Source organism: Sminthopsis crassicaudata, chromosome 1, assembly GCF_048593235.1.
Source record: "Sminthopsis crassicaudata isolate SCR6 chromosome 1, ASM4859323v1, whole genome shotgun sequence".
Lineage (NCBI taxonomy): Eukaryota > Metazoa > Chordata > Mammalia > Dasyuromorphia > Dasyuridae > Sminthopsis > Sminthopsis crassicaudata.
In genome coordinates this window covers 247,053,121-247,071,143 of record NC_133617.1, presented here as the reverse complement: position 1 = coordinate 247,071,143, position 18,023 = coordinate 247,053,121, and the positions used below count along the sequence as shown (strand labels likewise).

At 32.4% G+C, this 18,023-nt stretch overlaps 1 protein-coding gene across 7 annotated transcripts in view; it reads right to left on the bottom strand.

Moving 5' to 3' along the window:
* RNF138 (ring finger protein 138) overlaps window positions 1-18,023 on the bottom strand; it is a 43,842-nt gene that overhangs the window by 9,792 nt on the left and 16,027 nt on the right. For 6 of the 7 annotated variants that reach the window (XM_074277283.1, XM_074277274.1, XM_074277261.1 and 3 more), the window contains 2 exons: window positions 7,041-7,206; window positions 5,841-5,956 (listed from right to left, as the gene is read on the bottom strand). In XM_074277283.1, the coding sequence (XP_074133384.1) occupies window positions 5,841-5,956; window positions 7,041-7,206 (282 nt within the window). Of the gene's footprint in view, window positions 1-5,840; window positions 5,957-7,040; window positions 7,207-12,889; window positions 14,460-18,023 lie in introns of those variants that run through there. The other variant, XM_074277308.1, reaches the window with a different exon arrangement.

The following is an 18,023-nucleotide window of genomic DNA, read 5'->3' as shown; positions in this document are numbered from 1 at the left end:
TTACACTTACCTCCAACAACTCCTCATAGTCTCTGCTCTGGTGGAGTCAGTCTCCTGTTGTCCCTGAAACACTTCATATTCATTTCCTACTCTTCAAGACCCATCTCTAGTTCTACTTCCTTCATAAAGCTTTCCACAATTAAGCTGACCAATACTGATTTAAGATAGTCACATGAACTTTGAGGCATGAGATTCCTTATATGAGATTCCTCTGCCCAAACCACATGCATCCTCCTTTTGAACCCTTTATGAACAAAAGTACATAATGTATTTATTGTGGGTGGGGTAGGGAAGAGAAGGGGGGAAAAAATCAAGAGACAGAACTTGAGGGGACACCTTGAAGAATTATTAAAATCTGAATAGGTAGAACAGCAAAGAGCCAATTATACTATAGGGATGGGAAGGTATTGAACATAAAGGAAAGAGAAAAACTACATAGAATGGAAAAGCTAGGAAATGAGATATACAAAGAGAAAACTGACTTGGTTGAATACAGTAGAAGATACAGTAGGAAGTTTAGCTATTAAAGATAAAGAGTTAAGAACAGGAAAATGAGGCCAGCTAATAAAGAAACTTTAAATGACAAAAAATTTAGACTTATTTTATTCATGGCTCATTTTATTCAAAGTCAGGAGATATGCTTGACCATGAGCAAGTCATTTAACCTTGCAACTTTAATTCCCTATCTGTAAAAAGTGGGTACTAAGATTTATACCTCCTAAAATTCAAGTTTTTGTGAGGGAAACATTTTTAAAATTATAAAGTACTTAAACTCTATTTTATGTTATAATTATTTGCAAGTATAATATCCTACTAGATTATAAATCTGAGGAGACGGAATAGATATCATGGAATCTGCATCCAGCAGACAGATAAGGTTGAATCGAATTTTTTTCCCTTCTTAACATAAGGTTAAATGCCTTCTTGACTATAACATAAGGCTAAATTCTAGACTATTAATAATATTTAATTCACCAACATTTATTATACAAAACATCGCACTGAGTACTGGGTATATAAAAGGAAAACAATACACTTTACCATAATGTATGTTTCTCTATTTTACCCAAATAACTCATCTCTCTACTTAGACTAAGTTCTCAAGAGAGTAGGATCGCTTCTCTTATAATTCTCACCCAGATTATAATTACTCAATACTTTTCTGAAATCTATTTCTCCCTTACAAAATATTATAGTTTGAATTAAATTTAAAATAATATTTCTTCCCCTCCCCTGATTTTCTTTAAATCCAAATGCATAAAGAGAAATAATATAAAAAGGGAATGTAGAAAAGGCCGATTTTCTTGGCTAGTTCAAGTTCTTCTGTCTGAACTAGCGTTAATTATTCAAAAGAGAAATATAAGCCTGAATATTCCCAATAGTTATAAAAGTTATAGTTATAAAAATGTTTTTCAAAGAAGTTTTTTAGCTATTATCCTTTAGACTTCAAACAAAATCATTTAAAGTGGGCTAGGTCAATGTTTCCAAGGCAAACTAATGTAAATTTATTTTTCAATATGAATTCTGCCCCCTTCTAAAATCATTGTTTTAGTGTAGCTGTGACAGTACCGTTAAATACTGTTTTGTTTAAGGGAAGCAATAAAAATATTTTAAAAAATAAAAGTTTACTGACTTACCCAAGGTTACACATCAAGTTATCGGCAGAACCCAGGCTACAACTCAGATGTGCTGACTCTAAGGCCAGTGGTCCTTCCATTTAGATATGGATTGTCTACCTACCTGACAGGGTTGTTGTGAGTAAAGTGCTTTGAAAACCTAAAAGCACTATATAAATGTGAGTTGTGATTATAATTATTAAGAAAAATTTTGAACCAACACATTAAATGCACACATTCTGACTCTAGTAAGGCTTTGGGGTTACTTGAAAAGTCTCTTCCCTGCTTTCTTTCAATATATTTATAAGTTTTCTGGTATAGTAGTATAGTAGCTATGGAACCACAAAGCCTGGGTTCAAATCCTAACTGTGTGGCATGGGGAAAGTTACTTAAATTGCCTGAGAATAACTAAGCATTTATAGCAAATACCATCACAGAAACAGTTTACTAAATCTTTTAACACAATATAAATGAGTTAAAACATCATCCTGAATTTCTGCTTTCACAGTTAATTTGTTTCAAACTATTTTCTTTGCAAATACTACAAATTCCAGCCTAGTCCCTTTCTCAGTTCACACAAAATTCCAAATCTGCTTCTGCTTTCTTTTCAATGGTTTAATTTCAAAAATAAACAAATAAATGAATGAATGAATAAATAAATAAAGCAAAGTTTAATAATTTTAAAATACAAAAAGCTGACAAATACTAAAATGAAACATTAAATGTTTCCACTAAGAGTTTAAACTGCCTAAAATTTGAAAATACATTCAAAAACAAATCAAAAGACAAGATGTCAAGAATGTTTTCCCAAGAACTGCAAATTATATAAATAAATGAAAAAGCATGCTTAGAATCATTATAAGAAAACAAATTAAGTCATTTTGTTCAGTCATGTCTTCTTCCTCTTCATGACTCTATTTGGAGCTTTCTTGGCAAAGATACTGGAGTTTTTACCATTTCCTTCTCCAGCTCATTTTACAGCCAAGGAAACTAAGGCAAATAGGGGGAAATGATTTGCCCAGGGTCACATAGAGAGTGTAAAGCCAGATTTCAATTTGGAAAAGTCTTCCTGATTCCAGACCTGATATTTTATTTACTGTGCCACCTATCTGACCATTCTTTGGTAAATGAAGTAAAAAATGAAGAAATATTTTTAAAAAACAAAACATATATATTGGAACATATTTGGGGGCGGCTAGGTGCCGCAGTGGATAGAGCACCAGCTTGAATTCAGGAGTATCCGAGTTCAAATCTGGTCTCAGACACTTCCTAGCTGTGTGACCCTGGGCAAGTCACTTAACCCCAGATTCAAAATAAAAATAAAAATAAAAAAAATTGAACATATTTGAAGCAAGAAATGGTTAAGAGCAATTCAGAGAAACATTTGAAGACTTATATGTGAACTAAAGCAGAACACTAACTGACCAGAACAAAAAAATATATACACAAAGTATATAACAATGTTGAATTTTCAAGAACTGAAAAAGCAATAAAGAACAAACTCAGTCATCAAAATATTGTCTATTATGTGAGACTGGACCTACTAAGTGTTTTGCTTATTTTAATATGTCACAAAGAAAATGGGGTTGGGGAAAGGAAGAAATAATAAGGGACTAAAGCATTAAATAGCATTTACTTTAAAACTGAGGCAGGGAGCGGGGCTTTTTTTTTTTTATTATTATTAAATAAACTTAAAATTAGGCATGAAAAATTACTAAGTTGTTCATGTCTTTTGAACCTTGCTATCTTACTGCTGGGTTTCTATCCCAATGAGTTTAAATGAAATCAAGGAAAAGACAAGAAGCAAAAAAAATATTCATAGAAATATTGTTTGTGATTCAAAATGATGAAAACAAACTACGTGTCCAAGACTAAAAATGGCTGAACTGAGAAATATGAATAAACCTGTCAATTTGTGTCTTAAAAAATGACTTCTATTAAAGATCCTGGAAATCATGCAATGTTTCTTCAGAGATGGAAATGGAAGAAGGAAATGAAAAGAACCATTGTAATAAGACTACAACAATGTACAAGACAATTAAAATCAACAAGACTTAGATTACATCTAGTAGTTTTCAAACTATATAAAAAATAAACTAGAAAGAGGAGATTGCTTACTTTGCTCTTATTGGTCCTGGGAAAGCTTTCAGTGTTTCTTTGTTGCAAACAAAGCTAATATTTAATAAATGCTTTTCATCATATAGAAAGGTCTCTTCTATGCTTATACTATTTAAGGACTTTCAATATAAATAAGTTTTGCCAGAGGTCCTTTCCACAACTAGTAAATTATCTTGTGATCATATATATTTTCCCTAAAATCTTATATTGATGCAACTTGATTATTGGAAATTATTTTCTGGATATGTTGTTGTGATTCTCCTTGAGATTTCATTCACATTTTTGCATCAACATTGGTTGATGATAAAAATTATATAGTTTCTTTCTCTACTTTGTTTCTCCCTGGTTGGTATCAAGATCACATCTGTTTTATAAAAGAGATAGTGCTATCTCTTATTTCTCAGGAATAATTTTTCTAATCTAAACATAAAATTCAAATGGCCCTATGAGCAACTCCCTGTTTTGTTGAAATTAATTTTTTTTTTCTCTGAAGACTGCCATGATTGCATTCTCTAAGCTTTGGTGTGTTACCTCATTATTACCATAATTTATTTTTCTTTTCCATAATTCTGCAACTCACTCATTATTCAAAACTCATTATTCTTCATTCATGTGTTCTTTTATCCTTTGATCACATTTGCCTTACTATTCTCTAATAGCTTTACCTTATTATTTGTGACTTTTGGTATTTATTTAATGCCCAACCAAATGATCAACTTTTGTAAAGGCACTATAGGATGTTTAGAAATATATACTGAACTTCACATGACAGTCAATCATCTAACTCAGGTTATCTCACTATTTACCCAAAGGACCTCTAAACTGTTCCTTCTCACCTAGGTAAACCAGCATCGGTCCCCATAAGAGACCCTCAGACCTAGAGTTGAAATCAATTCCATTTCTAGTCAAATTAATCCACTCATCTTTGGAGCTTCCCCAAGACCCAAATGGTGATTGAGTAGCCCACTTAGATTACTACAACTACTTGTTAAACATCAGATCAGTTTCACCTTCCAATCCAAGCCTGCTACTTCTGACCAACTCCCTTAATTTTTGGATCAGCGTCATTTTTCACACTAGATCTGAAACCTAGATATCTTTCTATATTTGGGTCTTTCTGAATCCACTGAAGTATTAGCAAGCAATTCATCACTAGCTCTAACAAATATAACTCAAACAATATGAGATCAGAAGTCAGCACAACTGGGAGATAGAATATGGTATAGTTAAAAATAGTACAGAACTTGAAATGCTGAACTAAGAATCACTGGACTGAAGTTCTAACTGTAACTCTACCATCTCTACTACCTAAGTGAGCTTAGGAGAATATCCACCTGAGACACAATTTCCTCATATGTAAGATGAAGGAGGTTAGGCTCAATGACCTCTAAGCTCTCTCCCAGTTCTATGATCCTAGTATTCTTGCTAAAAAGTCATTCATCATCTCTAAGCTTTAGTTTCCTAATGCATCATCATCATGAGGGAACTGGACTATTTGAACTGTGTTCCAGATCTGATGTAAAACTCGATTTTTCCCCCAAGAATTTTCCCAATTTATACCTACTCAAAATTGGTACTTGTAAAAATACTCATAAATAATTCCAAAGTAAAGAAATAAGATCTGGGATCTTAATTATGTAATAATTAAGAATTTTCACCAACAAGTCAAACTTTCTAATATGCTGAGGGAGTTATATGTCAAGTTTAATCAATATGCAACTCATTGATGATAAAGAACTTACAAAAGAAAGCTGATACTTGATTCCAACTTGACAAATAGGAAATTTTATTATGGGTCACAAAGCAATTAAGTTGTAATGACAGGAATAGAAAAAAATCTATTTCCTGACCAAAAGCACTAGCAAAGTTCAAAAGTCTATAGAATTTTTAAAATCTAGATATGCTACAATGTTGAGGACCAAAATTTAATCTACATATCCCAAATATAATTCTGAAATCATTTCCCTAGCAACTTTACAAGCGTATATTTAAAATAATTTCCATACCATTGCTTCAAAATTCTGAGTTTCACTTCTTTTACTGCCATCTAAATACTTAACAAATTATAATACATAAACTACTTTTAAACAAACAAAAATTATTTACCTATTCCCTACTGAATCTTGAGAGATCTGAAAGTTTGGAATGATGGAAGACACACCATACTCATCCTGATACTTCTTACAAGATTTGTAATGATGTCTCATGCGATAAAATTTGATCTGTAAATGAAATCCACAACAATTTTGCATTTGAAATACAATTCTCTCACAAAATTAAAAGTTCTGGGAATAACAGAAAAAAGCCAAAGGTGAAAAACACTGTAACCAAATTAAAAGAAATCTTCTCGCTGCAATTTTCAAGTTAAAAATGAACTTTTTTCCTTTTCAAATACTGGACACCTAAGCATGAGTAAAATATCAAACTCAGCTATCAAGTACATAAATAATATAAATTATGCTAAGCCTTGGCAATACAATTATGAAGCTTATTTTCACTAACAATTTTAACTGTTGTGCTTTATTGCCATTGCTAAATTTTAACTACTAATAGTAGCTTTAAGAATTATTCACACATACTACCTACATTTTTACTTTACACTATCAAAATTTTTCCTACTCTTTCTTCAGAGAGTGAAAAATGAAGAGTTATCAGGTTAACAGCATATACATTTTTCATTTCAGCACAGAAGAGTGGAGTCAAATGTACCTAGCTTCATTCTATTTCCCCTATCACTTATATATCCCTCTCACAAAGGTAGAAAGGTATATCTGACATGGTAAATGCATCAAACAGAATCTGGTGTTGTTTACAAAATTCATCAACAAAAATAAAGTAATGTTTGTAACAAAGTCCAAAGATACATCATAATCTTCCATTATTCTACTTCCCCATGACTAAATCTTTAAGGTTTTTTATAGTGAACAAGTGAGCAATAAATAATAATAAAGTTAGTTGTCAATGTTGTCAAATATTTTGTAATTGTTACAATAATTGAGCAACTGATATTTTTTATTATACTCTTAATTCCTTAATGCTCTCTATGTAAGTTGTCAAGATCTTGTACATGTCACAACTTCTCTAGTCTTCTGTTTGCTCCTCTATAAAACAAGAGTATAATTAGACAGCCTCTTAGGACCTTCCAATTCTTAAGTCTCTGATATTATCTATAAAGTTATAACAGTATTATTATGATTAAAAATAAATATCAAAAATGGTAATTTGACAAATCCAAATGAAATTATCTAACTATAACTTAATACAGAAAACTTGACTTTCAAATATCAAATATATATTTTACTCTACCTGTTTTGCACAGCATCTGCAACTACCAGAAAATTTCCTCATGACATTTTCAATGTCTAAGGCCCGTTCAGGACATGCTCGCTCTCTTCTAGTTACATTTCCACGACAGAGGGGACAGTGTATTCCACTTTCTCTCATAGCAGTCAGGAAACATTTTCTACAAAAACTAAACCAAAAATTAAGTAATAAATCATCTAGTTAATGAATAAAATGTCATTCTATGTTAAAGGTATTTTTATGCCACATAATTTTAGCCTTTATTATATTCTATATTATATTCTATATTCATTTTTTTTCAAATTCTGTATGATTTTATTTGCCTATTTATGTAAATCTTCAACAAATTATTCAAAAAGTTTAACCAGTATGAGACTTAGCACTGCATCATGTATCTATTCCAATTAACAGGAACTGAAATTATTTCACTGTAAGAGTTGTAAAATACTTTACTTACACATTATCTCATTCAAAGAACACGTCAATACTAGTCTATTAGTACTACAAGCATTATTATAATTTCATGAATTCATAAAGTGAGTCTTAGAGAAGGTTAAGTAATTTGCCAAGTCATACTTCTAAATCTTTGCCCAAGGCAAAATTCAAAACCCAAGTTTTACTGTCTCCAAGTACAACAAATCACTTTATTCCACTCTTCTTTATACCACTCTTCTTTCTATCTCTACATTTCATTAGAAGCAAGCAACAAGTAGGCAAGTTTAATAAAACTAAGTCATTTCAGAGATTTAGGGTAGTTGGGATTTTTTAAAATCAACTTTTTTTTTAATATATGCATCAGGAGTCATAATACATTTATGCTAATTTTCTACACCTGAGCTACCTACCCTACTCAAAATACCGTTTTAACAATAACTGCCCACCCCTTTAAGGTGCACTAAGATCTTATCAGAAACATTCAATTAATTTAATGTACATATTACTTTAGTAAATCACTGTTTACAAAATATTTTTAACAGATTGTAATACAGCTTGTTTACTAGAAACTAATCAAAACATCCATTCTTGGAACATTCTAATTATGCTTTCATTGTAATTTAAAAGCCTTTCAAAAATATGTATGTACTCAGAATGTGTACAGGTGATCTAGGGAAGAATTTCAGTGTTTTCTTTACTTTCAAAAAGAATTAACTCAAATACCTTCCAATTATATGAAGATAATTCATAGATTCATACATCCAGCCTTAGTTGGTCTTAACTCTAGGCCTGCATTACCACTGGATATTTCAAAATAGCTACTACACTCCCCCTTTCCCAAATGAACTTTCTTTTTCTGTGAAGGGCAACATCACCCTTTTGTTCTCAGTTTCTCATACTTAATTATAATTAATTTCTCTCTCTTCATTCATCAACTGCTAAACCCCTTCAGTTTCATTTTCATGTTACATATACTTCTTTACTCACAGTCTCACTATTCTCCATTCTAAATCATCCTCTAAAACTGCCAGCGTGATTTTCCTTAAGAATAATTCTGATCATTCATACTCACTAAAATTTCAGTAATTTTCTAGTACCCCTACTAAAAAATATAAATTCCTGTTTTCTTTTTAAACAGACCTTCACATATATCATCTCCTAATATATTTTATCATCTGGGGCAGCTAGGTGGCGCAGTGGATAGAGCGCCAGCCTTGAATTCAGGAGGACCTGAATTCAAATGTGATCTCAGACACTTAACACTTCCTGGCTGTGTGACCCTGGGCAAGTCACTTAACCCCAGCCTCAGGGAAAAAAAAAAAAAAAAAAGAGGGAAAAAAAAAAAAAATATATATATATATATATATATTTTAAGAAAGAAAGAAGATGATAAAGAAAAATAAAAAAGCTCGGAGATAAGATGGTAGGAAATACTAGCTAGAAATATCTACTCATCATAATTCCCTCCCCCTTCTATACTTAATTTCCATTTTAAAATTATCACACAGAAAAAAAAAATAGGATTAAACACATACTCTATGTATTTAAAATATATATATTGAGAAGAATGCATGGTAATGGAATGAAAACCACTTTTATAAATGGTAATGCCTCTAATAGAAAAAAAAAATTGTCACACAGCTCACTGACAATATAAAAAGCACTTTCTAAGCAGATGAAGAATTTAAGAGGCAGTGGTCTTATTTTCATTTCCATGAATCCATCTTCTGCCACCAGGAAGTTTTGTTGAGATAATCCTTAAACTATCAATTAATAAAAAGTTTCCATAAATAAATAAAGCTTATATCAATTAACACACAAATATTTATTGAGCATCTATATATTTGACACATGATTAGGTGTTGGAATACAAAGAAAAAATGAAAGTCACTACCCTCAAAACAAGTTATAGTCCACAAAAGATATGTACATTAGTAGGTATATACATAATAAATACAAAAGAAAACCAGGGGGCAGAGGGGGAGGTAAAGAAAAGATTTCATGCAGGTGTCACTTTGGCAATTTTAAAGAAAGCAAGGGATTCTAAGATGCTGAGATGAAGTAAGAGGGCATTTTCAGATGTGAAGACAAACTTTACAAAGATGCAGCAATGAGAAGTATTACTATGGAGTGAAAAACAAAAGTCAGCTGATTTGTCTGGGTCACAACGTCCAAGAGAATAGTAATAAAATTAGAATGATAGATTGAAGTCACATTGTATGAAGGTTCTAAAAAAAGAAAAGGTTCTGAGAAATTATATCTGATCCTAAAGAACAATAAGAGAAACCATTATAGTTTATTAAGTAGAGAAATGACACAGTAACATGCACTTTAAGAAAATCACTTTGGCAGTTATGAAATATGAATTGGAAAGAAGCTGAGATTTGAAAGGGCCAAACTGGAGGCTTATTTTAGCATTTCAGGGGGAGAAATAATAAGAATTAGACTAATGGTTCTGGGAGGAGAGACATCAAGAAATACCTTATAAGGAGCCAAAATTTGTAACTGATTGCAGATGTGGATTAAAGAATAAAGCAGTCAAGGATAAAGGTGTCAGGAGAGGGAAAAACAATGAATTTAAGTTTTGTACATGTTGAGTTTGAAATGCCTATGAGACAAGTTTGAACTATACAAAAGACAAATGACCACTGATGCTCAATTAGAATTAGATATATTCAGATAAGTCATATGCACAGAGATAATTAAATCCAAGGAAATTTAGTCTAAAGACTAATCAAGCTCACCTTTTGTTATTAAGAAAACAGTATAATTACTGAAACAATAACATCAACTAATCCTAGAAGTTCAATTAAGGATTCAAAGTACCCAGTTAAGTATTTAAAGTAATCAAAGTTAAGAAAAATTTAGTTAATATAAACGTTATTTTCCCAGACCCTACTTAAAGAAATTTTACTTTGAGATCAATATAGCCCTGGGTAAGAACTTTTGACTCATTATATCCCTTTACAGTATTATTCTCTGTACAAATGGCAAACTATCAAAATATCATAATGATTCAAATACAGGGGGTGGTAAAGACTGAATGCCTAAAATTTGATCTGAGAGTACACACAAATATCCATAAGCATTTCACAAGATACATATGAAAGGAAATAAAACTTTGTTTCATTTGTTACTAATTGATGACTCACAATAATGAGTTATTTTCTTATCTATGTGTAAACACAAGGACCAGAACTACCAATAGTTTGTTCATCATCTCCCCTCAGGCCTTGATGGAGAGAGCCCAAAAACCTGAACACAAATCCTTGGAAAGAGCAACGCTTCCAGCCCAGTGTCTACAATCATCATAAATTTTAAAGAAACTCTATGGAGATGACAGTCTGGCACTAAGTGCTCTTGGAAGTATGCCAGTTCATCTTTTGAAGACTCACCAAAGTCTCTGGTTCTCTCAAATTATTCAGCAATGATACAAGTTTTATCAGTGAAAATGACACTTAAAAGGTTTATCATGCTTCCTGTTAAGGGCCACAGACCTTTTAATATAATGTGCAGCTGAAATTTTCCATAAATTGTCTTCCTCATTAGAACATGAGCTCCTCGAAAGCAATTATCTTAATTTTCTATTTGTATTGCCAGTGCTTAGCACAGTGCTTTATATACAGTAAGTACTTAATAAATGCTTCATTCTTGTCAACTGCTGGCTTGACAACTTCATTGGTATCCTATAAGCACCTCAAATTCAATATGCAAACACATATGAGAGCACTGTAGACACACATCAAGTATTTACATATCTTTGAATGTGATTTATTCCCTTAGTAAAATGTAAATTCTTCAAGTGTAGGGACTGCTCTAATTTTTATATCTCTACTCTTAGTACCTAGCCCATAACAAATACATGCTGCCTAATGATTATTAAGGAAAAAATGAAATGGCTCTGGAATTCCACAGCACACTAATCAGATCGACAAAATTGACAAAAAAGGAAAATGGCAAATACTGAAGGATTTATGGGAAAAGTTATTGATATACTCTTGCCAGAATTGTGGACTGGGCCAGCCATTCTGGAAAGCAATTTGGAACTGTGCCCCAAAATGTATTAAACTGTTTATACCCTTTGACCTAGAGATGGAACTATTGGATTTGGCCCGAGTAAACATCACAGAGAAAAAGGACTCCTGTATACAGGAATATTTATAGTGGCTCTAATTTAAGGTAGAAAAGAACTGTAAAGTATTAGGGTAATCATGAATTAGGGAACAACTGGACAATTTACGGGACGTGAAGGTGATGGAATATTACTGTGCTGATAGAAGTGAAAAAAAATGGTTTCAGAAAGCACTAGGATGACTTGTGACCTGATGAATAGGTAAACAGAACCATAAGAATAATTTATACAATATTTTCATCAAGACTATCAAATTTAAAAAAAAAAACTTTTTAAAGACATCTATTTTGAAAGTCTTAGGAATTCTGATCAACACAATGACAAAACACAATTCCAGAGGAGATTCCAAAGAACTCATTATGAAACAAGCTACCTGCCTACCTTCTAATATATGTAATTAAACTAGAGATAGGGACAATTTTTTTTTTTTTAGGACATGGATAATGTGATCTTTTGTTTTGACATGTAAAAGGGAATTTTCTTTCTCCATTCAGGGGAAGAGAAGTGGGAGGAGGTAAACTAAAAAGGAGAAATATCATTTGATAAAGTAAATTTGATTTTTCAAAAATATAAATAAGTGAATGAATAAATAGTATGTTGATTGGCCAATGAGAAAAGGCCTTAACTACTACAATTGACTTGAGGGAACCCTAATTAAGAGAATTGATCAGTCTCAAAGTTGGCATTTAAATAAAGATTCTTTTTTTAATAGTTGTTCAATAGGATCCTAAGATTTGTCCTAGCAAAAAGTGTTAGAATAATAGTAGTAGCACTGACAGTAACTCAAGATATTAAAATTACTTGTTTGAAAATCAAAATGATGAATATTAGGTAAAATTAAGGAAGATACCCCAATGCAAACTTCCAAACCTGAAAGACTGAGTTCAAGCATAGAATTTGATCATTAGGAAAACACTAATTGAGACTAATTTGCTAACTATCTTCACATAGGTAAACAATAACTATGTCTTTACTTTCTCAGTTCCCTTTCATTGTTTTTATAAATTATCTTCCCAAGGAAAGTAAACCTGAGAATTATTCCTTATGTTGCCAAAGGACATACCACTTTAAAAACCTCTAAAGATTGAAGACCAAGATTACATTTCCCCCTAAGTTATGTGAAATATATATAACCTATTTACAATCCTATAAAGCAACAGAACAAGCAAGCACTGACCACAAGCCCTTCACAACCTGGGCTCAACTGTTTTTCCAGGTTGGTTTATAATTACCATCCCCCTCTCTTACACACTCTATGTAGTGACCACATTAGGACCCTGGGTACCTTAGAATCAGTTGAGTCAGGATAAGCAAAAGTCTTTATTCTTGGTCTTTAGCAGTAGAACTGAAGAGAGTGGACACATAGGATTTCTGTGATCTCACCTAGTCATCTCTCTGGCAGAAGTGACCCTGACTAATCTTACTGCACCTCCTAATCCCTCCCACAATTCTTTGTATACACCAAATAATTGGACCAGCACAAGATAGTGGGAAGGACCATTTTCCAAGCATATTCTTATAGAGTATTGTCCAATCAGTAATTACCCTCAAGTCCTCCATTATCCGATCCCAGTGCATTGACTCAAGAGTTTCAGTCCTTCACCACTCTATGCTATAGTTCTTTCCACAGTCTTTTATGAATATGAAGACAAATTCCTATGAAGTCCTCCCTAACCTTCCATACCAATACTCCCCACAAATTGCTTTCTTTGCAAATAGTGGCACATAATAACTAGCAGATTGAATAAAATGATTGTGGCAGGGATGATTCATGTGTCAGGCTTAGTTGAGAAGGACTTCTAATCTCTTTTCCAAATTGGAAAAGAAAAGCAATTCCTCCTGTTTCTCAAAACATCTACTTGGTATATATTTACATTTGTCTGTATAAGCTTTCTACCATAGACGTTTTCTTTTTAATCCATATCTCCAGGAAATAGAAGATAGCAGGCACTTTTGTTTATTGATTGAACTTAAAGAGAAATTGTGTTGCCAAAGATAATGGAGGTTTATTGTCTTTTAAAGTCCCTCCATAAGCAATGATACTGGTATTCTCCATGTTCCACACACACCAAACAAATCTCCTGATTGTCTTTTACACTTGAAGATGACAATGATATAGAAGTGAATTTGTATTTGATTAAGAGTTCAGCCTTTTTTTCTCTTCTGGAGCCATAAGGGTCCAACAGCCAAAGATTTTTATCAGGATATTTTCACTTGTTACCCCTGTGACTGGAATTCTCTTCATCTTTAATCTCCTCAGCTAAAATACCATCTTCTATAAGAAACCTCTTCCTCTTCCAGAATCGAGTTCCTTTCCTCTTTCAATTATCTCCAATTTATTGGATAAATATCATATTTAGTATACAGTGGTTTGCATGATTATAAACTTGAGAGTAGAGGATATCTTTTTACCTTTCTTTGCTTCCCCCCAAGCACTTAGTATAATGCCTGCTGACTGACAATAAAATGGGCTTTTTTTTTCCAATTAGCACAGAGGAAATGATAAACCAGTATCCATTTTCACCATCTTATCTTTGAGGTTGAAAGTACTTAAAGCCAAAGGATTAAGAGTATAGAAAGAGCAGAACCAGGTAAAATCCCATGTATACCCAATTAGAGAAAGATCTCTAATTACATGCCTTAAAGCTTTTGCAGTTATTGGTTCTGCAGAAAGGCACAAGACTCCAGAAAATAGCCTCCACCTACCCATACCATAGCAACAGCTACATCAAAACATCAAAGCTAAAAGGGAAATTAAGAGATTATTCTCATCCAACTCTTACCTGACTCACAAGTGCTTTGCAGCATAGTTAGTTGTTAATAAAAGCTGTTAATAAAAGCTTAAAGTTGTTCATGAATCTTCTCTTCATCAATCACATTTCATATCCATTCATCATGTACTACAACATGCAAAACCTACACTTGTATATGCCTACTGATGAGGAAAATTCATTTTTTTTAATAGACAAATAATAGGATAATTCATTCTCCCTTATCTTAACTAAACATAAATATGCTTCCCTGTAATTTCTACTTATGGATCCGAGTTCTGTCCTAAAAAGTAAAAGAGTAAGTCTAATCATTTTTCTATCATCCTTGCAATGCAATGACATTTTTTCATATGAAATGGTATCTATCTAGTCATAGTTTATCAATCCTCCTGACAATCACATTAGAACATTTGTTTAGGTTTAACATCACAGCTTGTCAATTTTTTTTAATCCAATTATCATTCAAGCTTTATATCATCAACAAATTTGCCAACTATGTCATTTGTCTTCATTCAAGGGAATGAAATTTTTAAAATACTACTAAAATGAATAAAGCCTGGCAGAAACCCTGAAGTATATCACTGGAGACCTTCCTCAAAGTTGACATTCAGTTAACATTCTTTTATAGGAGTTATCCATCAATTCTTATGGATATGACTCTTTTCAACAATGAGATAATTTAGGCCAGTTCCAATGATCTTGTGAGAGGACTGTGGGAACTGAGTGTGGACCACAAACCATTTTCACTCTTTTTGTTGTTTGCAAGCATTTTTGTTTTCTCATTTTTTCCTTTTTGATCCTATTTTTTTTGTGCAGCAAGATAGTCATATAAATATGTATACATCTATTGGATTCAACATATTTTAACATGTTTTACATAATGGATTACTTGCTATGTGGTGAGGGGGTGAGGGGAAGGAGGGGAAAATTTGAAACACAAGGTTTTGCAAGAATCATTGTTGAATACTTGTCCAATCAGTTCTAAAATTGTCTAAAATTTAATTTCATTTTTCATCTCCAAAAAGCTAGTGTGATCAACTCAAATGCCTTGTTGATATTCAATACGGCATGTCTACAATATTTCCCTAATCCCAGTATTAATAATCAGATCCAAAAAATAAAGTTAGTTTCCCATATTTTTAAAAAACATACAGTTATGCTGAGTGAAATGAGCAGAACCAGAAGATCACTATACACTTCAACAACAATACTGTATGAGGATATGAGGATATATTCTGATGGAAGTGGAAATCTTCAACATAAAGAAGATCCAACTCACTTCCAATTGATCAATGATGGACAGAGGTAGCTAGCTACATCCAGAGAAGGAACACTGGGAACTGAATGTAAATTGTTAGCACTAATGTCTGTCTGCCCAGGTTACATGTACCTTCGGAATCTAATGCTTATTGTGCAACAAGAAAATGGTATTTACACACATGTATCTAGGTTATATTGTAACACATGTAAAATGTATGGGATTGCCTGTCATGGGGGGGGAGTAAAGGGAGAGGGGGGATAATTTGGAAAAATGAATACAAGGGATAATATTATTAAAAAACATATATAATAAAAAAATAAAAAATAAATTAAAAAAAAAACAAATAAATGGTAAAACAGTGGAAAAAAAAAAAAAACAACATACAGTTAGTCATCTGGGATAAAGTCTCCCTTCTTTCCTCTATACATTATGTAGAGTGTTTACAAACTATATATTATATAATCCAATCTAAAAAATTTCCCTCCATTATTCTACTCAAATGCTGCTTCCTAGTTTAGAAGTACTTCCCTCCCCTCCAAAAGACTGCAGAACCCTGTCAGGTCCTTCCAGTTAAAAATGTTTCTGAGTATAAGCTTGGCAACATTTTAATGTCTTTCAACTAAGCTAAATTGGGAAAGAAATACTTGATTATCAACATTATTCAGACACAACTCTAAAAACATTTTCCCAGATAATAAAAAGCTTGTACTCTCCCCCTCAGTGGGGATTAATGCCCAAATAGATGGGAGTACTGAAATTTAAGAGTATTCCCAGAAATTAATATCAAGTTCATTAACCTATAAATGGAAAAATCCATGTTGTTCTCTCCCTTTTCAAAATTGGGACAAATAACCATCTTTAGTCCCATGGAGCCTCTCCTATAGTCATTAACAGTAATTAAGCAATCATATATAAAATATCTTTCACTTCCTAAAAGTTACTCGACTAATGTCTTCCAAACCTCCCTAGGAAGTTACCAAAAGTACGTGTATCCACTAAAGAGTACATAGAGAACCCAGAAAAACTCGCAACAAATGGCTTATTTCCCTCTGAGGAAATATTTCTGGGACCAAATTAGTCTTGTCTTCTGTGCTTACAAAAGAACAAGGTGATCCTACTGGTCTGTGTCAATTCAATTCAAACAGACATTATATAGCAATAATTTCTCAAATTAAGAAGCTTATGGTTTATTATAGGGATAAAACAGGCAAATGAATATAGTACTAGAAAACAAGAAAAAAAAGACTAATTACTCAGATACATTTGGAACTAGCTAAGCAAAAGAGTAGCCATTAAAAGTTCTCTGACAACTTGGAAGATGAGATAGAATAGTTATCAAATTTATTGATAACACAAAGTCATGAGCAACAGTTAACACACTGATGACAAATTCATAATTCAAATGTTGATGAGTTAGCAATTAAGGCAACTAGGCTGAACAGAGAATGGAGCTCTCCTAGTCCTGCAGTCACAAAGATCAAAGCTCAAATTCAGCCTCTGATTAGCTATGTAACCTTCAGTACACCAACTAACCTGTTTCCCTTAGTTTCCTCATCTCTAAAGTGGGGATAACACCTATTTTCTCTTGATAATTGTGAGGATCAAATGAGATATTTGTGAAGTGCTTTACAAACTAGAAAGCCACCATGTAAGTGGCTAGTTATTATCATCACCATCACTGTACCAGATATATTAAAATTACATTTATCTCCATTAAATTTAGAATTTTACATTTGGGTTTTTAAACTTCATAACGAAAGGATGTCCAGAGAGCAGTTCAGCTTAAAAAAAAAAAAAAAAAAAAAAAAAAAAAGGTGGGGTTTTAGTAAATGGCAATCTAATAACAACAAACAATGCAATCTTAGATTATAGTGAGATGCATATGATCCATGACAGAGGTTGTCATAATCACATAATACTTTGGTCAATCTACAGTTATTATTGTCTAATTCTGGGTGCCACATTTTAGAAAGAACATTGATGTTTATTTAAAAAAAAAAAACAAAAAAACCCACTCAGGATTGTAAAAGTTCATGCCTTGAAGACACACTGAACAAGTTGTGTTTTAGGAGAGTAGGCCAAATATTTCCTTTATGTACGAACTTAAATATAGGCTTTAAATAGGCTTAAATATCTTTAGCACCAATGACTATAATAATCTACTGTTTGATAAACCCAAAGATTCCACATTCCATTTCAGGGATAAGAAGACACCACTGACAAAAATTATTGGGTAAACTGGAAAATAATATGTTATGTCAAAAAACTCAGCATACAGAAACTGGAAATTGAGTGGAGAATGGCTGAATAAACTGTGGTATATGAATATTATGGAATATTATTGTTTTGTAAGAAATGACTAGCAGGATGATTTCAGAAAGGCCTGG